Source organism: Halichoerus grypus, chromosome 3 (genome assembly GCF_964656455.1).
Source record: "Halichoerus grypus chromosome 3, mHalGry1.hap1.1, whole genome shotgun sequence".
Taxonomy (NCBI): domain Eukaryota; kingdom Metazoa; phylum Chordata; class Mammalia; order Carnivora; family Phocidae; genus Halichoerus; species Halichoerus grypus.
Window position 1 is genome coordinate 200,583,772 of NC_135714.1, and position 22,709 is coordinate 200,606,480.

The 22,709-nt window shown below is 40.8% G+C and overlaps 2 protein-coding genes across 2 annotated transcripts in view; one reads left to right on the forward strand and one right to left on the reverse strand.

Moving 5' to 3' along the window:
- Positions 1-5,778: 5,778 nt before the first annotated feature.
- Positions 5,779-17,335, reverse strand: SPCS3 (signal peptidase complex subunit 3). The gene is made up of 5 exons (XM_078069871.1): positions 17,045-17,335; positions 15,489-15,564; positions 13,427-13,501; positions 10,213-10,328; positions 5,779-9,326 (listed from the first exon to the last, which is right to left on the reverse strand). The coding sequence occupies exons 1-5, from the start codon at positions 17,185-17,187 to the stop codon at positions 9,194-9,196; spliced, it is 543 nt and encodes a 180-aa protein (XP_077925997.1). The 5' UTR covers positions 17,188-17,335; the 3' UTR covers positions 5,779-9,193.
- Positions 17,030-22,709, forward strand: part of ASB5 (ankyrin repeat and SOCS box containing 5) — an 81,906-nt gene continuing 76,226 nt past the window's right edge. The window contains exon 1 of the mRNA XM_078069869.1: positions 17,030-17,119. The gene's annotated coding sequence lies outside the window, so the exon portion shown is untranslated. The remainder of the gene's footprint in view (positions 17,120-22,709) is intronic.

Here is a 22,709-nt window from a genome sequence, read left to right on the forward strand (position 1 = left end):
AACTTCCAGGGATCACCTCCCCCACACATTCCAAGAACTAAAGGCTTCCACCCTTGCTCATGATTTCCTTGTTCACCTCTCTAAAACCCCACGTCTTCTTCCTTTTGAGACATTCTTCTGCAGAAATGAATGTTCTCCCAATTGCAATGGGCAGAAGAAAATCATCTCCTTCATTGGTTGGTGCATTTTGTCTTGCACACCAACTTCCAGCCAAAGTTTTACTTCTTGATTTTTTTTTTTTTTTTTTCTTCTGGTCCTTTTTATTTCACATGGTTAAAATGAAGGTAAACTTTTCCATACTTTTCATGGTCATTAATAAGTCAATTTATCTGATTGAACTAAGAAATTGGTCTTTTTCCATTTTTACTAGAAAAACACTGGAGCAGACTCACTACTTTGCATCAAGTGAAATAACTACCTAACTTGTTCTATAATTATATGTAAGAGAAAAAACTCTCTCTTTGCGGAGACACTTTAAAGTCTGTGAACTGTTTAGCTTTGTTCCCTCAACCCCCCCCCCACATGCTCAACACTTCATAGAAATAATAAAAACCTGCTATATGCCAAGAATACTAGAAGTTCCTTTTCCCGCACACATTTATTTCTCACAGCAGTTCTGAAAGAAAGTTATGATCATCCCCATGTTTCTGAGGAGACAACGCAGGCTGGATGGAGGAGCTTTCTACTCTGGTGCAGATGCCAGGGTTTGGATATTGTCTTTACTACTAAACACCCTCATGACCTCAGGCAAGTCGATCCCGGTTTTCTCGTCCTTAAAATGGGAATGACAATAGCACCTCCCTCACAGAGCTGTTGTGAACTCACTTAGCGGGGAGTTTAATCTCTGCAAAGCACACGTACTCATGCCGGGCACATACAACTCAGTCCACATCAGACCTGATGTGTGGGCAAGTCACTCTGTTAGGAAAGTATCACTTACCCAAGTTCACATAGCTGGAAAGTGACAGAACCAGAATCCAAACCCAGATATTTCTGACTTCAAAGCTGATAACTCTTTCTGTTACATAGACCTGCAGAAGCTGAGGTTTTCTGTAAGATTTTGCGTACATATTTTGACTGCAGAGAAGTGTGGTAGAGTTACCAATAAAAGACTTTTGAAAAGAGAACTATCTGTACTAATACCCATTAGGATAAATTTTATTGGGGAAAAGGAATGTAAATATGATTTTAAGAAGAAAAAAGAATGATAAAGTTTTTAACATTAAGGAAAGATTTGTTCATTAGATAAATGGTTGTGACTATCAATCATTATGGTATTTCTATTCCATTTGATATATTTAGATACATTTCTTAAAGTAATATAACAGCTTGTACTTTAAGATGTTAATATTTATAATGTGCCAAAAATTACATCTTTTCTACTATTTTAACAAGATGAAAACTTTTTTTTTTTTAAGATTTTATTTATTTATTTGAGAGAGAGAGAATGAGAGAGAGCGAGTACATGAGAGGGGGGAGGGTCAGAGAGAGAAGCAGACTCCCTGCCGAGCAGGGAGCCCGATGCGGGACTCGATCCAGGGACTCCAGGATCATGACCTGAGCCGAAGGCAGTCGCTTAACCAACTGAGCCACCCAGGCGCCCACAAGATGAAAACTTTTAGATGTCTAATAATATTCGTGATTCTTATTTTTCCCCCCCATTTTCTATATGCTATGTAAGCAAAAATGTTCGAAGATCTCTTTCCTAAACACAGACATATCCACCAGGCTACCTGCGTAGGAATACTCACAGAAACTGTCCATCAATAGGAGAACAGATGAAGAAATTTTGCAGACTATGGACTGTCATGCATTACTATATTACAACTATTACAACACAACGAAAATGCATGAACTGCAGCTTCCCACAAAAATATTAATGAATCTCTCAAACTTACTAAGCCAAAGAAGCAAGACACAAAAAATTCCAATGGTAAGATTCACTTATGTTCATAACCAAGCAAAACTAAATTATATTGCTTAGGGATGTGTGATAAATTATGTCATTACTCCCAAGGATCCCCTCCCCTTTCCCCACAAGAGGATTACGAAATGCATGAGACTTGCACTATTTCCTTATTGAATTTACATTTCCACCTTTTTGAGTTTGGGGCAAAGGCTTTGCCATGTGACATGCTTAAGCCAATTAAATGAGTAGACATGAAGCTTGTCACATTCAACCAGAGGCTCCAAGAGGCATTGAGAATTTCTTGCTGTTCTCCTGCTGTTCGCTATTTCAAAGGGAACGGTCCTTCTCAATTTGGATTCTGGAATGAAGACATGAGGAGCATATCCTAAGCCAAACCATAAACTCTCATCAATACAAGAAATACATGTTTGTTTTTGTAAGCCACTGAGATGTTGCTATTGTTCCTAATGACAGCAAAACTAATATGATGCAATGCAGGTGGTAAAACTTGAGGACACAAAAGTGAAGGCCCTGGAGAGGGAGGAAGTCATGATCCAGAAGAGGTAGGGGAGGAAGGCTTGGGGTAGTGGTTACGGAGGTGCATGCTCTGTAATTATCCAGTGAACTACATACAAATACTTCATGCACTTTTCCGTGTTCCTTTTCTCCAACTAAAAATGGAAGCAGGCAAAAGATAGAAACTTAAAAGAATTTGATTGTCCTTTGCCTCATTTCAAATGTAAATTACTCCCAATCCCTATTCTATTTAACATTACTTAATATTAAGCATTATCAAGTGATATTACTGAGATACTTGTATAAGCAAATATAACTAAAAGTTACTCATCACGCTCATTTTCTTGCTTTTCATTAATTCATTCAATAAATATGTATTAAATGTCCCCTATGTAGAGAGATGGATAAAACAACATAAACATAGCCCTCCCGGTCATGAAACTGATGTATATGTACATTTGTCTATATCAGGGAGCCGATGAGATTATGTATGAGAAAGATAAAGGGATTGGGGAGGATCTGAGGAAATCATCCAGGGAGAGGAATAAAGACGTGTGTTGATCACGCAACAGGAACCTGCTTGGCGGGCTGGAGGATCTGCACGGTGGTCAGTGGTGGTTGAGCTGTGTGTGTACGTGTTCCAGGCTGGTGCGCTTTCAGTCAAGCAAATTCTGCTTCTGCTCCTTATATGGAAGCTACGGCGTCCCAGCAGCTTTGGGGCTCTCAACTGTTTATAATTACCTGTACTCAGTAGTCTGACTCCCAGGTATCTCTTCCAAGTCCAAATGGCAGGGACAACACCAGATAAAAGTTGGGCAAGAGCTCTGAGCAGCATTCACTGGGAGATCTTCTGCATATCTGAACTGCGTTGAGTGATACAAATAGCAGCAACCGGCTGGGGGGGGGGGAGGAAATCAATATAAACTAGGTACCCCTTCACTGAAACTCAAAAAATAAGAACTACTCTAAGGAGGGAATACTAGGTAGTAAGATTAGGTTTGTCAGGTAACTCTAAATGCCTGATAAGTTGCTTTAAAACCTAACTCTTAAAACCTAATATGCTCACCTTCAGAAAATCCCAAATGCCTAGACACTATAGATAAGATAGACCCCCAAAATACATAAAATGTTCAAAAGAATCAATGGGTCAAGCAGGGTGCTGGCCAGGTGATGCTGGGGAGCATAAGCAAAATGTGACAGAGAACTAGCTGTGCAAGAAAGATTTATGCTCCTCGCCCCAACTCATAGTTGTTTCTGAGAAGTGACCGCCCAAGAGAACATCGTCCTTCCCCGATGCCCCTTGCACCTCTGAATGGTCCTGCAATTAGCTCTCACCCCTGGAATCTATGACTCGCTGGTTATGTGACACTTCTGGGCCAAGCTAATTAAGCAGGTAAGATGTCTCCACTTTTCCCAACCCTCATCAGCCAGGTTGAAGGGCTGTGAGCCCCGGGATGGCCGTCCTAGCATGGGACGCACCTGGGTCCTTCAGTCACACCACGTGGAAAGCTGTCTTAACACCATCCGGGCTCCTTGCAAGAGCAAGAAATGAACTCTTATTTTCTTGAGCTACTCAGACTTTGATGTTCATCTATTACAACAGTTAGTGTCATTTTAATTAATAGAGTACTTGAGCTCTCAAATGCTGAACTGAGAGCAACAATCAGGTAGCAATCAGCCTCTCCCAACAGAAGAGCATTTGTAAACTTCTAAGAGGCGAACAGGACTCCCACTCAGTATTATAGTCTCTGTCTATACAGAAAAGTGCAACAGGGAGTCTTTTTTTTTTTTTTTTAAAGATTTTATGGATCTAGAGTGTGCGCAGTCTTTTTTTTTTAGTTTATTTATTTATTTATTTAGATGGTGAGAGAGTGCGCACAGAGAGGAGGGAGTGGGAGAGGGAGAAGACTTCCCTTGGAGCAGGGAGCCCAATGCGGGGCTGGATCCCAGGACCCTGGGATCACGACCTGAGCCGAAGGCAGACGCTTCCCCGACTGAGCCGCCCAGGCGCCCCCACAGTTGGGGGGGACCTTAAAAGCAGCAGCGGAGGCTGCAGCAATGGGACAAGCCCTAAGCTTCTCAAACTCACACAACCTGGGGGCCTCTTCTAATGGGACCTAGTTCCCTCTAAGCCCCAATGACCTTGTTTCGAACCCCTTGGAGCATGTGAAAATCCTCCTCCTCCAGACCCACAGCCATCAGACCCCTTCCAGCCCTTTGTACTCACCTCCTTTCCCAGGTAGGTTATAGCCCTTCCGAGCCTACAAGGGAGTGGGGCCAAGGGCGCAGACGTGGTGGCCTTTAGAAGGAGCAGAGACTTCTGTCTCAGGCATCCAGTGCTGATCAGGACCTTTACTTTTCTCCTCCCAGATGCTGGTTTCCAACAACGGATGCACCAGGGGGATGTGTATCAACTACACACATCCCAAAAGGGAAAGGCCTCTTTGCTATCCTCAAGTGGGAAGGAAAGGCCCAGCTGAGAAGCTACTTTAAGCTTGAAGTCTCTTCAGATAGAGCAGGGCACACCTATTAAAGTAAGTTTTCCTTCTGTAGGGATAACTCATTAATCAGGCGACAGTTTACTGCGCCCGGAATCCTTGCTTTAACCTACCACCTGGAGAGTAGGAAGGTGAAAGAGTACAAGGGCAAATGTTTAAAGATCAAAGTTCTGACGCAGGGTTGCCCAGGTTTGGAGAAAGCAAAAGCAAACAGCTGACCTCTTTTATCATCCCAGATAACATACACTTAGGTTTTAAAAAAAAAAGACCCTCAACTCAGCTGATTCTGTACCCTTAAAGGAGTATTTCTACTGTTTTGGTTGTCTTGAGTTCCCCTAGTAAACGTTCTAGATCTTTTTAGAAACTCCTCTCTCTTCTGATATAAAAAGGAAAAGTGAAATTTCGCCAACTCCGTAGGTTCAGTGCAGCCCCTCCGGCCAGATGTGAGAACCTCAGCCAAGCCAGCTCGTCTGCCCACACGGGTAGAAGCTCAGCAAACTGCACTTTCAGACGGACGCAGCTGTATTTCTGACCCATCTCTTCATGAGCTACACATGCACCTCGAGGTTGTTAAAAGTCAGGTCTATGTTGTGGTTTTCTTGTAAGCCCTTTACGCATCAATCTCCTCCTCCAGGCACTATCCCTTGGCTTTCTTAGGACCGCAAGCTGGGTCTAGAACAGAAGAGCTGCATTTGCCACAACTGAGCAGTCTAAGTGGGCTCCAAAGGAAAGAAGAGTCAGATCTAACATCACCAGGAGCTCAAGAAAGAAAGAAAATGGCAGGACTCACAAAGGAAGAAGAGTGTCAACTGCAAAGCAACCCCCACGGTTTGGCCACATTATAAAGACAAGGACTTCATTCATCATCAGTATTTATTAGGCGCCTATGACGTGCAGGGCACTGTGCTAGGCGCTGGGCAAGATACAAAGAGAAATCCAACAAGACTGCCCTCAAAGAGCTTACAGTCTAGTAGAAGAGCATTCAGTGTCTGGAGAAGATATTTTAGATGGAAAGCACCTCCCCCCCCCACCCCCACCCCACAAAAAGGAAAAAAAAGGCAAGAAAAGAAAAAAAAAATTAAGTTTACTAGACTTGGTTTCATCCATTTTCTTTTAGCTCAGCAGCTTCACATAAAAAGCATAAATCTGAAAGTCTTTTAAAATGCATACTTTTACTCGTAAACAAAATTCATTTTCATTAGAAAAAAATGCTGTTTATTGCAATTAAGAAAATCCTCAAACATCTCCTCAGTATTTTCATGAATTTTTTCTTATGAATCTGTTATTTGTGAAGTAAACAATTTCCCAAATTGCATCAAAACGCGCAACAACTTTTTGAAACCGATCTCTTTAAACCACTGGCAGTCACAGATAATGCCCACAGGCTCTCTGCTAAAAGGAAAGCTCCTGAAAGGAATGTGTTGTTTACTACCAAAGGTCACAGCTTATGGTAGTTCCCCCTACACCCATTTCATGTCAAATTCAAAATATTGTAAAATAGCACCTCCAATAACCTACACCTCCAAGACCCAAAGCTTTAGATCATCACTAAGTTTTAGATAGAAGAGTGAAAAACAATGTTCGTTATAACCTTAAAGCCCATCTCTTAGTGCTATTACAAGGCTGGCCAGACCCCATCAAAGAACTGGAAAACAATTCAAAAAAGGAAATTCGAAATCACCCACTTCCCTATTACACCCTTAGGAATTTCTGAAGTTTTCTATTATTTGCCTTGAAGCATAAAGAAACCAAGCGTCATCAATTGGGGAAATAAAAAATACTGACAGAGCTGCTTGTCTAGGTTAACCTGCTAGAGGAAAAGGAGTAGGTGAGCACATTTAAGATTAGTTCATTTCTCACCGTAAGTATTTTAGGTAAGTATCTTGCAATTGTTCTCCTTTCCTAGTATCCTGGGAATGTCTGGGCTCAGACATTTCTAATAATTTAGGGTTCTGGAAGTCTGAAGCCTTGGGTCTGTGTGGAGACTCTGCAAGACTTCTTGAAAACATTGAAACTAAAGGTAGATGATATGCTTATCAAACTGAACATGAGGCCATCTGTTCTCATGTAGAATCATGGTCAACCAACAAAGCTGTGTGCACCCAAAAATGAGTTCCTGAGACAGAGGTTTCTTATTCCCGTGTTGGAGCATTCACGTCCTGAGCAGTTTTCTGAAGTTGAGTAAAAAAAAAAAAAAACTATGTAACCATTGTGCTAGTTGGGCCTTTCTACTCCTCTTCCTCACCCAACTCAAAAAAACGGGTGGGCTTGTCAGGTAAACGTTAACTCAAGTAAATGTCAACATTCATCTCTAGCAAACTGACGGATCCGCTCACCACCCGCACCCCATCAGGTGCATGCCTTCCTGAATGCATGTACCCAATTTTTCAGCTTTGACATCTACAGAGACTAAGTTTCCATGTGTCATTTTTGTACAAAGTTAAATGTTCTGGGTATAAAATCTAACAGAGATAAAGTCAAATCAGCACACAACAGTTATGTGTTAGTCTTTCGGTCATCTTCTTGCCCTCCCGTTACTAAGGTGCTTTTCTGTTCAATCTCTCTGCTGGACAGATACCATGAATTTTATAGACTTGTGTGGTATAAAAGAACCACTATTTAAGTTAGTGAGTCCGACTCTGTCATTTTACAGATAAAGAAACCGAGACCCTGAACAGTTTAATGAAAAGCTGGGAGCCAAACCCAGGCTGGTATTCACGATACGGCAGCTTTGACCTTTGACAGAAACACATGCTCTCACATACAACAGCTGTTAAAACCAACGTAATTAAATGATGTATTTCCGATGAGGTAAATACAACAACTGTTAGCTTAAACCTATTCTTGGAAAACATTAGCCCTTTTTGGTTACTGCTGATAGTGTAACTAGAGTGTTTGGTCTTACTTTTAAGGGTAATTGATTTGTAGTTGCTTCCTTGAGGATGTTTTATTTGCTCAGTGTAGAAAAAAATCACGTTAAATTTGATCATATATTCAACCATGTATTATTCTGCATTTAATCTCTAAGTCATTTCTACATACATCTGGATTCTCTTACTTTATTAACATATGTAAAATTAATTTATGCAGAGAAGGAAATGAGATATTATCTCTACATAAGTTGTTGGCAGCTTGAGGGTGTCCAGGGTAACATAAAACAGAATGAAAATTGTAAGTAAATTTTGTTTAGTCTGTAATCTGAGCTACAAGAGAAAGGATAAGCGTAGAGAATCTGAGTGAAGTTTTAACTCCCTTCCTTGCTAGCTATGCAACCTCAAAGCAATTCAATAAATTTCCAGGTTTCAGTTTCTTCATCTGTAAAGAGCTAACATTTGTACTACTTACCTCATTAGATTATCGGGGGTAACACATAGTAAAATATAGGAGAGTGCTTGTAAGTGGAAAAGCGCACCAAGTAAGATTACTATTACCCAATAATTATTAAAATGTGGACCTACAGAAAATTTTAAATAATTACCACTCAGTGGTACTAGGCATGCTCACGAGAACAAACATAACTCAGAAGGTAAACCATGCAAACATTTTCAACTTTCAATGGCAATGCTAAAAATTCACACAAAGATATAATACAAAGGAACATTTTTAGAGAAAGCACTGAGACACACGTATTTGGTTGACTTAAAAGACTTTAAAATGAGTTAAAATGATTTATAGCATATAAAGAGGTATTTAGTCTTTAAGTGGAGAAAGTTGCTAGTCACCTGTAAGAAAAACAAGCATAACGGGGCATTCCCAAGACAAATGGAATAAAATTCCATCACTTTTGGCTATTTTGTAAACCAGGTGTCTTACAAATAACCATTTTAATTTTTCCAGTAATGAGAGATACCCAAAAAGAGAATGTCCACTTCTGAATCACACCCAATGTGAACTTGCATGAATGCAAGGCCTAAAATACAGTTCTTATAACTCCACAGGCACCTAAAAGTTTTAACCACTCTTCATGCTCACTGTATATTCCATAAGGAATCATGGACATATAGGGAATACCTCATAAATTTTTGACAAATCTTTATTATGTAGTTGTCTTATTTTTATAATACTCCACTCTGGCGGCCTTTTTTGTGTGTGTTTTGCTTGTAAAATTAAGTAGCATATTAACCTTTCCCTTCAAATATGCCTTTGATGTTAGTTCTTATACCACCCCCCCAAAAAAGAAAAGTACCAACCAAATGAAGATGCAAGGGAAGAGAAAAACGAGATATGATTCATTAAGTATAAAAATATGTTGTTTCAAATTCAGAATAATTTAATAACTCTTCGTTATTTCATATGTATCTGGAAATGGGACAGATACGTGACCTGATCCTGTCACAAGAGGTAGAATTCCAGCATTTGGTACAACGTTCCAAGATAGGGTTAAAGTGACATTCCTGTTTCCCCTATAAAAAGATAGAATAAACATGTTTATTAGATGTCAGGAGAAAACATTTTTAGTTCAACAAAAACATTTTAACTCAAGCACTGGGGTTCAAATACTTCATAACCAGCTATTTGTAACCGGAATCCTAATCTACCAACAGAAGTCCTCTCAAGTCTTTTGTAATCCAGGCATCCCATAATGACCTATCTGAACTCACTCACAGTGACAGTTATTAGAGCTATGGGCCAAAAAGCTTAAGTGAGGAAAACAGAGAGAGAGTACAGAAAGAGATCTGAGCTAGCTATCAGAAGGCACTGACTGGAAATCGAATTCTCTCATTATCTAGACCGTGAACAAATCCTCTCTCATGGCCGCCAATTTTTCATCTGCAAAACCAGGGGTTTGGTTACAACAGCTCTCCCCTAAGTTCCTTTCCAGTGTTTACTCACAGAGCTTAGGAGCTCCAATGACCCAAAATCCCAGTTATTCTAAGTCCTTCGCTGTGCATGAAAGGAAACGGGGATTCAGAGAAGCTACGCACAGCTGGAAATCCTCAGCGTCAACTCCTACACAGACACGCTCTTCCCTCCCAAAGGGCCCCCTGACTACTTCTCCCATTCCAGAAAGAGCCCCTTGCCAACGGCAGTCCTCCCTCCAGGTGGGCAAGCCCAGGCCCCCGGCATACCTCACAGTGGAAGCAGCTAAGGGCCTTTCTCGGTGTGAGCGGGCCATTTCACTTACTGCGAGAGAACGGAGCGCTCATCTTAGACCCGTGTCTCCGGCAGTGTTTCTACCCAATCTTTCCAGTTCAGATCTGTATTTCTTCTCTCTCAACTTACCCCTTTTTACCCTCTAATCACTTTCTTTAAAACAAAAACTACAAAGAATGACAAAGAATTGCTCACTTGAGGCCATTTCCATCGTCAAAGAAAAAATATTTTGTTTTCATATCTTTCAACAGCAGCTTTGGATTATCACCTCGCAGAACAATCTTGTCCCAAAGGACAACCTGGTTCAGAGCCTACATTAAAATGAAAATTAATTAGATATCTCATCAGAAATTGTATCTTTGTCACTTAAATTAAAAGCAGTGCTAGACAAATAGTTTAATTTACATTAATGAATATAAATTTTGAGGGAACTGCTAAAATAAAAGCATACAAAATAATAACAAGTGGATAGATACAAGAAGTTGAACTCTTCTGGGACAAAAGATTACTTCCCTAAAGGAAATCATTGCTTTTGCTAAAGCAACTGTATTACTTAGGGCCCTCAAAGCTTACTACAAGGTTTTAGACCCATGTGCACTCCAGAGTGAGGCCCTTGGAGAAACAGAAGGGATTACAATCCCCAGAAGGAAAGAAAGCATTCTCCTAAATTCTCTGTAAAACTTCTGAGACCTTCTGCATAGTGTCAGAGAAACTGAGACAACCATTCCTGTTCCATCACGCTGTTGATTCAGGTCTCTGCCGCCAGATGAGGTCGTGAATATTTATGTATCTCCAAGGTCTTTAAATTATCAAGGAATCACTAAAGACATGAAGCCTTCTAAATATTTTTCCTTTACGTTACATTGCATCATTGTTTTATTATGGAACATTCTAGAAGTCAATTCTTTTACTCCGCTATTTTGACATATCAAAAACAAGTTCTGTTTGGAAAATGAGGGGCATAAAATGGAGAGAAAACACATTTGTGACCACTATTAATCCTAATAAATCTGTTCTTATTAAGCTGTCATCCATTATTACTACCCTGTGAGGCCAGTTGCTCAGCGTGTGGTGACTACATTTGCTGAAAAGAAACGGGCACGTTATTTCTACGAAGGTTCAAATCTTCACCCTAAAGCCTCTTTCTAACATTAAACAGAAACATCAAGAGGGAAGAACATAGAATCTAAGATATGCCAAAGTGAAATGACTTTTTATGTACATTTATTCATTCACCGAAGCAGTGATCTGTCAAGTTCCAAGTTGTATTAACTTACTAGTCACACTGGGCTAAACCAGAATCATGAGTAAAATTTAAGTATACCTGTTGCCAAGAAGGTGACATATTAATGTGGATAATTTGTTGAGGCTTGTAGAATGGTATCTGTGCATACAGTCATTACTCTTACCTTCAGAATAGCTTTTTCTCTATGTTCTTTCTAACATTTTGTTGATTCTCAAGGGCAGGGATCGAAACTTACTCAACCCAATAATCCTAGTGCCTAACAAAATATTTGGCATAAAAGACACGCTCAAAATAAATGTAAAATGAAGTACTAAAAATTCCAGTTAACAATCAAGCCAATCAACAGATAAAGTTGATTAATTTTTCATCCCTTGAAAGTGAATACAGTTCCAATAAAATACAGAAGTAGACTCATCTCGATCTACAAGTTACCTCTAGACCATGCTGATAACAAACATGAGGGTGACTTTAGGTAAAAACAACACAGAAACACATTTTAATTCCATGGATTTCACCTTCCTATTTTAATTCATTTATCACACTCATTGACTTAACACTTTCAGGGGATTTCTGTTTTAGCGACATTCTACATAAGTATCTCAATCCTTACTCTCATCTGCAACAAAAGCTCTCAGACTGGACCAAAAAATTTCAATGACAAATTAATAATTTTAAGTGTTTTAATCTAATAGTTTAGTAGCTTTTAATTACAAAATTTCTGATAAACTCTAGTTTATGATTAAAAAGACTACTTTTAAGTCCTAAAATTTGTGAATCCCATACAACTCCAAAGCAAAGGAAAGTATTTCCCAACAGATGGAGATGTTAATTGTAGATATACGGTTTAGTAAGACTATCAAAACAGCTCACATCAAAAGAAAAATACAAATATTTAGGCGGATTTTAAAATAATCTGACAGGATTCAAAAATTTGTTATCTTTCCAGTTTTTGATTACATATACGGGTAATGAGAGTTGTAAACACAGGTCACAGATTTTGCTGATCCAAATACCTTGCCATCTTTTCTCCAATCAAAGCTGTGGAAGGACTACTTTAAAGAATCCCACTCCCGTGCAGCAACTCCACATCCCCATTTCTTAGTAGACTCATAATTCAACAACAGCCTTTCTGATCTTATCACTGGAAATGGTCTCCAAAGATTTCTGAGCACAAACCCCAAAATACGCACTTTTATTTATAAATTATGTGCGTAGTATACATTACTATTGTCATTAGATGATACATCATCACTGACAGTGAATGTAAATTTGCATTTCAAATAATACTCTTGACCAATGTTGCATTTTCTCAGCCAACTTTTTCTTAGATCTTCCTTTCTCCAATCCCTTACTGTGGCTGAGCAGCTGTGGAGGGCACACACCTCGGCTCCGCTGCCCTCCTGCTGCTTACACGTGGTTGAACCATTCGTATTATTTTCAATGTGTCATTTCTTTGCAGGAATCTTTTTAAGCCGTTTTTTCCATTTTGTGAGGATTCGTTTATTTAAAACTAGGTAACATCACCCACTGAACTGGATTACCCTGCACAACTTTCCAAAATGCTGAACTTGAATGAATAAATGCATGCAGAATGGTCAACCTTGTGCCGTGCAGAATTCCTCCTCGTACCCCAGAGAATCTGCACGTTGTCCGAGACATGCGACCGTCTGACTATGGGACTGAGGGTATCAACATCAGTCCATATTGCAAGTATTCATAAAGTTTAACTTCTTTCCCTTTTATTTTAAACACCGAAATATATAGCTAGCCCTCTCGTTTTCAGTATGACATGTCAGGAGCTTGGAAGCTGCCACTCCATCTTAACATCAAGTAAAAAGCTAACAAACTGAAAAACTGGCAACTCTCACTAGCTCTGTAAGAGAAGAAATAGTAACTCCTAATGATTTTCTTTATATACCTATGGATTACCCTGCATGCACCCCATTCTGGGGACCACAATACTAGAGGGCTACAGAAACAAACAAAAAAAAGAGGCTACCAGTCAAAGGAGATGTTTTCTTAGTAGTCACCTCTCCAGAGGCTTGTGATTTTTACCAAACTACTCACGTCAGATATTTTGAACATATAAGATTTATACCCTTTCATAAAGAATGAGATTTTAAAGGTCTATTAAAATATATCTATTTATCTATATATACTTACATTATTTTTTGTTGAATATTCTGCTGATAAATAAAGAAACAACTGCTTAACATTCCAATCAAATATATTCTCTAGATGTAAACTAATTAAGGAATATATAAATCATAAAGCAGCATACAACTTTTAAACCAATCTTATTCTTAATTATCCACAGCAATACTAATACTAAAATAGAAAAAAAAAAAAAGAGAGGTGGCCCAGAAACATACTGAGACACTAATTTAATAAAAATATATAAAAGACAAATACGTTATAAAATCCAGCTCATTTCAAAATAAAAAAAAACATCAGTGAGATTCTTAGCATCATCCCCTGCGTCACTAACCATGATTTAATAAGAAAATAACAGAGCAATACAAAATTTAGCTTTCTGTAACATTAACTAGGTCTAAAAGAAAGAGGATTTAATCTTTCAAGCACATTCAATTCCATGGAAGTTCTAAAGTATAACCAATCATCACAATTTACATTTACTGATAGGCAAATATGAACCAGCTCATGTAATTAAACCAAGTATAATAAATTGTTCACATTGCTTTTGGACACATGCCAGTAGAGATCAAAATGTCTCAGTCCACAAAGTGCTTTGGTAAGAATATGCAGCTGAACATCAATTTGATTTCATCAGCTTACCAGAATGAAAAAAAAATTCACAAGGATTAATTACAAGACCCATGTCACCGCAAAATGAACTGAGTTAGTGTTTGGATTTTATTAAGTATTACATGTAAATGGCTAAGTCATTTTATTACACGCATTTACACATACTGATAGCAACATGGTCATTATAATCTGCTTTTAGAGATGAGTATCTACTAAGAATCACTGTTGTAGAATTGAGAAGTCTATGAGAGCTCTTTATAAAAACAGGCCCAATTTCAAGTTTTAGCAGCAGCACTACAAAATCCGGCTAAACTATAAATGATGAGATTGAGAAATATAAATACAGTAGTTGAGATGTCAGGAAATTTCACTATAATTCTCCAGATAACGTTACTACTTCCATAAGAGATCCAAACTCCCTCTTACTAGATTGTTTTAAAATGACACGAAGACTTAAAAGCAGACATACCAAGTTTCCCATAGGACTCTTCTGACAGTTACACTCTATTTCCTAAAAAAGTACCTAGAGAACTAATATCTACTCTACTTCTAAACCCAACACTTTATTTCTAAAAAAATCAGGTTAAAGTAATTCCATGGCCGTAAAGAGCCAGATCAGGTAAACTCCCAGGGTTCGTCATCTGCTTCAACTGCTCTGATAGCTGCTTTCCAGAAGTTCCGACAGTGCAATCACCACCGCCAATTTTAATCCTGAGGTCTTAAACAGGCAGGTGTGATCAGACTAGACATGGCAGGGAACAACGCCGCCAAGACATTAATCTAAGACCCTAAAAGAAGATTAAATTGGCCAAAATGGACAGAGTTATCAAACGGTGGAAACTCAAGATAAAGAGAAAATATTAAATCATCCCCATTTTAAAGCACCTCTTTTAAATGTTAAGATTTCTCTGACTCTTATTATAAAAGTACTTATAAAAAAACTATGATGGCAAAATTCTAGTATGGTTTACCAATGATCATTCTGATAATGACCTTCTAAACCTTAACAGATGCCAATTCACTTTTTTAACATATGTTTCTCTCTGCTATCATAAAATATGGATATATTACTTGGGACTGTACATGAAATATTCAATCTAGGAAGGCTGAGCACTGGTAACATTTTTCTTTCTATAATCCAAATGACCTGATTTTATTTTTTTCTTCCTGAAATATAGATTCAAACTCTCTTAAAGCTTTCAATCTATTTAACGTTTCTGTGAAAAATCTAAAGTCGGTTCAGAAAATAATAACTGAAAAATCCATAAATAAATTTTCTCAAGGTGAGAATGAGGAGGTATTAAGACTATTTTACCCATGAAAACATAGGTATAGAAACTTCTAAAGTTTGGTTGACTCAGGGGAAAATCAGACTCACCGCCCCTGCCCAAAATCACTAAACAACATGTCTATCATGATCCCACTACAGAGAAAGCAATCAAGTATTTTCTTAAAGGATATCAGCAGTTATATCAAATGTAATGAATCCCAGATCACTTCTTTCTCTAGGTCCAGTGAAGTCTTCTACATTTTTTCTAAAAATAAAGATAGAAGTTTTACCATCCTTCAAACATAACGGCACACAATTCACATAATTCCTTAGAGTGAAAGAAAGGATGTAGTTGGAGGCACAGGTGGAAGGGCAATCCCACAAAGAAACAAGTAAAAATCAGAGAAACTTGTAAGTGTGAAGAGAGGATAAAAATTTTAATCCAGTATAAAATTAGGTCTGTAGCTATACGCATAACCCTTAAAAGAGCATCCCCAGCAAAATGGGGGGAGGGGGCGGGGAGCGTGAAAACCGCTCAAAGGCAGTGTGGACACTGCTGTAAAGCAATTTGGCAGCGGGGTGGAAGGTTACGGACGACCACAGGTGGCGGGGGAACGAAGCCGAGATGATAAGCACCGCCATTTACTGGGTGCTCACCGTGTGTCCGGGGCAGGTCCGACAAGGGATTTTTCATAATTATCTCAAATGATCCTCACAACAAGCCTACGAGTTGGGCATTATTTCCATTCTAGACAAAAGGAAACTAAGGCCCAGGACGGTAAGAAACTTGCTCAGGACTGACAACAGCTAACAGCGCCCGTGTCTATTTGAATTTAAAAACCAGTATCTAGCAACCAGCAAATGGGGGGGGGGGAAGGAAAAAAAAAAGGAGGGGGGGTTGGAAGTAGCCCCTCACAACAGAGGTAGCTCTTCGACGACGGGCTTGTCGGCGACTCCGGCAAAGAAATCAAGACAACTAACGCTGAAGAACGAAAGTGAACTTGATGCAAGACGGAATAGAGAAGATGTGAGAACCGGAAAAAAAAAAAAAAAAAAAGCCACGTATCAAAAAAAAAAAAAGTGCTAGCGAACACAAATTATCAAGGAAAAATAAAACAGGCATTAACGAAATGACAACGTCATTCTGAAATCCCACTTGGGGCATTTTCGCAGATTTCTTCAAGCGGCTGACTCTTAAAAAATGCCCCAGGCGCCGGCCCGGGGGCTAGGACGGCGCACGCCCTCGGCGCGTCCTCCCCTCTCGCCAACTTCAAAGCGGCCGCGAGTACGAGCCGCCCAGGAGGAGGCAGGACGAGGAGCGGGGCGGGCACGGCCGACAGGCCGAGCGCGGTCGTACGCGGCACAGCCGAGCCGGCGGCCCCGGAGCCCGGGCGGGCGGCGGCGCGGCTCCGCTGCTGTGTTGCTCCCTCATTGGCCGGGCGTGGGCGGGGGAAGTGAGGAACAGGAAGGAAGCGGAGGCACTGGCCTGAGGAACACTCAAAATTAAAATTTAAGAGCAAGCCCGGGAATCCGCGGTGCAGGGGCGGGAGCTCGAGGGGAAGCCGAGAAGCCCGCGACGTCCACCGGCCGTCCGCCCTCGGGGGGCGACGGCCGCTCAGGAGCGGGGGCCCCGGGGCCGGCGCGGACGCCCTGCCCGCGGCCCCCGGCGCGCCGGCCCGGCCTCGGCGGCCACCCCGGCCCGGTCCAGGCGCCCGCCCCGCCGGCCGGGCCTCGGCCACACTCACAGCATGATCCGCGAGACGTGCAGCCGCACCGGGACGCTCCTGTCTTTGAAGGCGGTGGTGATGAAGCAGCCGAAGGTGAGCGCCGCCATCACGCTCAGCGAGAAGGCGAACAGCGAGTTCGCCCGCGACAGCACCGTGTTCATCGCGACCGTCTCCCCCGAGCCCCGTTCCGCACGCACACCCGGGACCCCGTTCCGGCCGCGGACCGGCTCCCTGCGATCCGCGCCGCCTGCGCCGCGCGCGTTCCGGGAGCGCGCGCCGCCGCGGCCCCGCCTCCTTTCCGGTCCTCCGACGCGGGCCAGCGCGCGCGCGTACCCGCCTCCCGGGACACACCCACCCTCGCGGCCTATCGCCGCCACCAATCAGCGACGAGCAGGGAGGGGCGGGGTTTCTCCACGGAAGACCGGCCCCCTGTCCTCGCTTCCTCTCCTCCCAGCCCCTTGGCTCGCCCACCCTCCTTTCTTGGTCCTTCGGCCTGGTGGTCAGCCCTGAGGCTTCTGGAGCGCTACTGTTTTATTAATTTGCACTGAAACCCAGCAGCAAGGCAAGGTAGTTTGGAATGCATTCTGAGGCGTCGCGTTTGGAAGCAGCACTTCACAAAACTCTTCCCCTTTGTCAAATCTGGTCAAAGTTCGGACAGATTTTTGGAGGGTATGGGACATGGAGAAAGAGAGGACATCCCAGCTCCCCAAAGCAGTTTGCCTTTACTTCCCACGTCCAACCTTAGTCCAGTTCCTAGTAATGCTTTGCCTTCCAACTGCAGACTAAACTTATTTTAAAATTGATGTTACCAATTTTAAATATTTGCATTTAATGGGGTATTTCCAATAACTAAAAGAATGGCTTCACTGGGTTCTTAGGATCAAAGGAGATAATTACTGTGGAATTGCTCTACAGCACCCTAGAAAATTTTTTAATTAGCAAGGCATCAATACATAATGGCCCTGCTTCTTGGCTTTACACTCTGGTTCTCCATTCCCAGGCCCTCCTGTCTCAGATTTGCTTTTTGAATCTGGTCATTCAGACCACTGTCTTTGGTCCTGCGTGCACTTGACTATTTGCCTGCATGACGAGTTAGCTCATTTGATGACTGCTGCCTACTCCTCGTGACATGCCAGACTAGTTTATTGAGCATCCTTGAGGGGATATCAGACATTATACCAGAGACCGTTGGTTCCTGAGGATCTGTACCACACCCTCCCAAGGAAAATGAAGATCGAGGGGGCCTTTCATCCAAATTTGCTGGGATTCTTTGAATAGTTTAGGCAGTTGATGTCCAGCTTCTCTGCTCACATCACCTAGATGCTATGCTTCCAGGAAAGTGAGAGGCTGCTAGTGAAGCTTTTGGCATTTTCTTAGTTGAAGAACCTAATCATCTTTGCTCTTTCTGGCCTCCTCCAGTTCACTCAGAAATGCACTGTTGAAACTATATCTCGTACATGCCATGGTAAACATCTAGTCACTGGAGAACCCACATACATCCCAGGCATGCTGGTGCCAGCTGAGCAATCAGCCTCAAGGTTGGCTTTGGGGAATTACCCTGTTACAATATATTCAGACCACTGAAGCCCTAGGATAAGTAAGATCTGAAAATTCAGACCATGCCTGGTGAGGTTTATTATCTTCCTTAACTCATTTGAGTAATCCTTATTATAGAAAAGTTTCTAGATACCCACTGGCAAATGGAGCCAGACATATCTAGAATGGAAATAAAACGGGAAAATAGTTATGGGAACTGTGTACAAGGGTTAATATAACAGGTCTGAGACTTCTATCCTTAGAAGTACCTGCTTGCAAGATTTGCCCTTTGGCTTCCTGTCTTTGAAGGTGGTGATGAAGCAGCCAAAGGTGAGCTCCACCATCACACTCAGCCAGAAGGCAAACAGCGAGTTTGCCCGAGATAGAGCTGTGTTCATAGCCACAGTCTCCCTGGAGCCCCTAGGAAATTGGCTGGTAAATAGTTCCCTGCACTGATGTAAAATGTTTCCTAAATGATAAAAGTGACTCACTGCACCTAAACTGTTTATTGAAACAATGTGGTTTATGCCAAACACCTGCTTTCCTTCTGGAAGTTTGGAATGGCGGAGGGGGTCTACATGACCCTTCCCAAGTGAAAACCCTTGGCATTGAGTCTAATGTTTCCTAGGAATTAAGCACATACTCAGTGACTCTACTGGGAGAGTCTTTGAAGCTTCTGCCTGGTTTCCTCCAGACTTCTTTCCGTGCATGTTTTCCCTTTACTGATTTCACTTTGCAATCCTTTTACTGCAATAAACCTTGGTTGTGGGTATGACAGTATATTAAGTCATATATATATATGAGTCCATGAGTCCTGTGAGTCCTTACATAGCAAATCACCAAACCTAAGGGGGTCTTGGGGAACCCCAACACAAGGACTATCTCCCATTTCATAAATTTTAATATAAAAATGACCTTAAGGATTTCTACCAAAATCTAAGAAAACTTAACCCATTCTATTCTGTAAGGGAAGGAGTAGTAGGAGTAGTAATTTTTTTTTTTATCCTAAGTCTTATGAATGTGCCCAGTGTTTTGTTCAGGATGCTGTACTACTCACACATTTTGTCCTATCATGCTTTGCCTGGTCTTCAGATTTCTTCCTCCCCCCCTCCCCTTCAGATTCCCTCCTTCCGTCCTCCCCTTGGTTCCCAGTGCCTGTGGCAGGCCCTATTTGTGCTGTTAACTCATGTGGACACATTTCTTTTGGTTCTTGACCTTGAGTTACCCACTTAAGCTTGGTCTTTGCAGTCTTCTGCTTTTACACACGTCCATAGCACAGGATGGGAAGATGTTTTCACTACTTGTTCTTAATCATTGAGCCATTCAGTGTCTTTATCCGCTCATCTGACCTCCCTATAGGGGGAACAAATCAGGCAAAATCTGTTATCTCAGTCAAGTACATTCCTTGTGTGGATTTATTACTACTTTCGTGTTCCTCACTTATATATATAAGCTGAAAAGAGCTTAAAATCAATATATAACAGAGAAGGTTAGAAAACTCTGAATAATACCAAAAATTGCTTTTTTTCTGAGAATTTTTTTAACTACTGAGAATACCTGAAAAGTTAAAAACCCATATGCGACTCTATTATTCCATCTTAGTAACTTACAAAAAAGATATAAGAAAACATCTGAATTCTTCATATCCTTACTTTGAAAGCTCTATTCTGAAGGGGGAAAAAATGTTTCAAGAGAATGTACTAGATTTTAACTCCTGGATGCTAGAATATGTTTAAATTTTTTGCACTATTACATTTCTGTGAATCCTTATATTGGAAGGAAGTAAGAAGTACCATTCAAGTGATGTGAATATACAGCTAAAACTGAAATTCTTGAAGCACAAATTCTGCTTCTGTGGTTTAATCATGTGTCATATTGCAAGAGTTAGTCATAAGTGTAGGGACTTCTAGAGCAGATGGGGAAGCAAAGGACTGGTGACCTGGCCTAAGATCTGTTAACAGATGCCGAGAAAATGATCTTGCCATGCACCCTGATTTTACCGCACAGGCAGGCAAGACCCAGTGCCCCAGTGGTGCTCCCAGGAATGTGGTGATGCAAGCAACAATCAGCATACGAGATGTGAGTTGCACATGAACTCTTATGGTGCCTTTCTGCATTTGCATTGCTCATTTGCTTAAGACATGTTTCACTCTAAGCTACCATAGTTAGGAGTTGGTAATTTTTCTGACACCTTTACTGGGAAAGATCCCAGGTGATTCCTGACACCAAGTGATTCTTGACACAAAGGTCCCTAGAAGAAAGCAGTGACTACATCATGTCTTCCTTCTTCTGAAGGAAGTCTGTTTATCAAACAAGATAAAGAAAAAGCAAAGCTTTAGCCAATCTACAAATTATGTTTCTTCACTTTCTGCCTTCATTGAGCCTTTGGATATAGAGGTGGATACAGAGAGGGACGTACATGACACTTTTACTTTCCTTTGGTTCAACAGCTTAAAGTAAACTTAACAATTCTTCTAGAATTGTAAGTCTAAAATCGATGGTTTTAAAGTAAGAATTATTGTGTGTAACATCGTTTAAAAGTTATTTAAAAGTTTGGGGAGAGTTGCTGGAATAAAACATATGGATGATGGATATCTGGGAATATACCTTGGCCATTGACTTTACTTCTTTCAGAGATAGTTCTTGGTATATCTTTTCTCTGAAGTTGGGTTTTCTGGCCGCATAATCTTGACATATTACATGTACTCATTAGGCTTGATTTTCTGATTGTAAGAGAAGAACCCATGTTGGGGACCTTATCATAGAGGTAGTACTCAGCCACTGGGCAGGTAAGTGGTAATTGAACAGGTGTGTCCATGCAGAATATAGAATGCTCATGGGTATTCATGATAAGACTCCCAGGTACTAAATTGGATAATCAGGCTGAACTTAGAGGTAGAGACCATGGCAGACTCTCAATCCTATCTAAGATGGGGATGAGAATGGGAAGGGAATATTATAATTTGAGGGTAAACATGGCCCAGAAAGTCACTAAGGAGGCTTAAGGAGCAAAGCTGCCACAGCTGGGTCCCAGATCCCAGTTAGGGATCTTTGATTAACTGTGCTGCACTCTGGAACACAGGGGTATTGACACTGTTGATAAGCTTTCTTACCGAGGTCAGGATTGACCAAACAGCTGCAGAACTGAACCTGTAGGTTATAGGGCAGGAGGTGGGAGGGGGGGTCATCCATTATTGCCATAAGCAGCTTGGAAACAGAGGACCAGAAGGAGAAGATATGGGGAGCAGGAGGGCTGACATTAAATGCCTATTTTGATTTTCTGTTTTAAAACAAAATATCCATGACTATGTGAGGTCAATGAATCAAATCTCAAAACCTTTTTATAGAAGGATAATTACTAAAAAATACTCATACAAATAGAAAATGAGTTGTTTTTAACTCAATTATTCTGTGGACTTTATCAAATGTTTGAAACTTTTCAATTTACTCGCGAATATAATATTTAAGTTACTCTCTAATCATACGGCAAGTACTATCTTAATGCAAAAGATGATTTTGAAAATTTTCAAATTCAAATAATGTCCTATTATTGAATTATTCCAACCACTCATTCTGTAGAACATAGAGCGACCTGTAGTAGAGATCTTTTCCCATTGATTAAACACATTTTGCTGCTTGCATTCTATAAACTACCTATCGTAACACCTGAATCACATAGACACTCAATAAAAGATAGCTATTCATAGTTGCACTGCTAAAAGTCAGTTTTATCTAAACATACATCTCGAAAGTAAAGAACATTTGCTTTCAGTGTCATGGTTATACTTTCTCCCCAAGCTTTTATGTAAAAATCACATTTCGATAGAACAGAGCATTGAGTTAAACATCGATCAACAATGAATGCCACAGGTGTTATGAACAAGTGAGTGTATGAAGCAGATAGAAGATGTTAGAGCTACATTTCAGAATGAACTGTAAACTACTTCGGAGATCACCTGTAAATAGAAACCTGTTGTTTAATTTATTGGCTATTACCCGAAGTAGAAGAAAGACAGAAGGTGTGGGGGAGGGGGGCGAGAGTAGAAAATAGAGCACTCATCCAGATTCACGCCCTCCGGAGGAAAGCCACGTATCTAAAAGCTAGATGTGAATAGCGCTGCCATCTGCAGGTAGGACATCCAGCTCT

Coding starts and splice junctions, on each gene's coding strand:
- SPCS3 (XM_078069871.1), bottom strand. CDS start 17,187: ATGAACACGGTGCTGTCGCGGGCGAACTCGCTGTTCGCCTTCTCGCTG. Junction 15,565..17,044: donor CACGTCTCGCGGATCATGCT/GTGAGTGTGGCC, acceptor CTTTATTTTTAG/AAAAAATGTAGAAGACTTCA. Junction 10,329..13,426: donor AATATTCAACAAAAAATAAT/GTAAGTATATAT, acceptor ATTTTAATGTAG/GCTCTGAACCAGGTTGTCCT.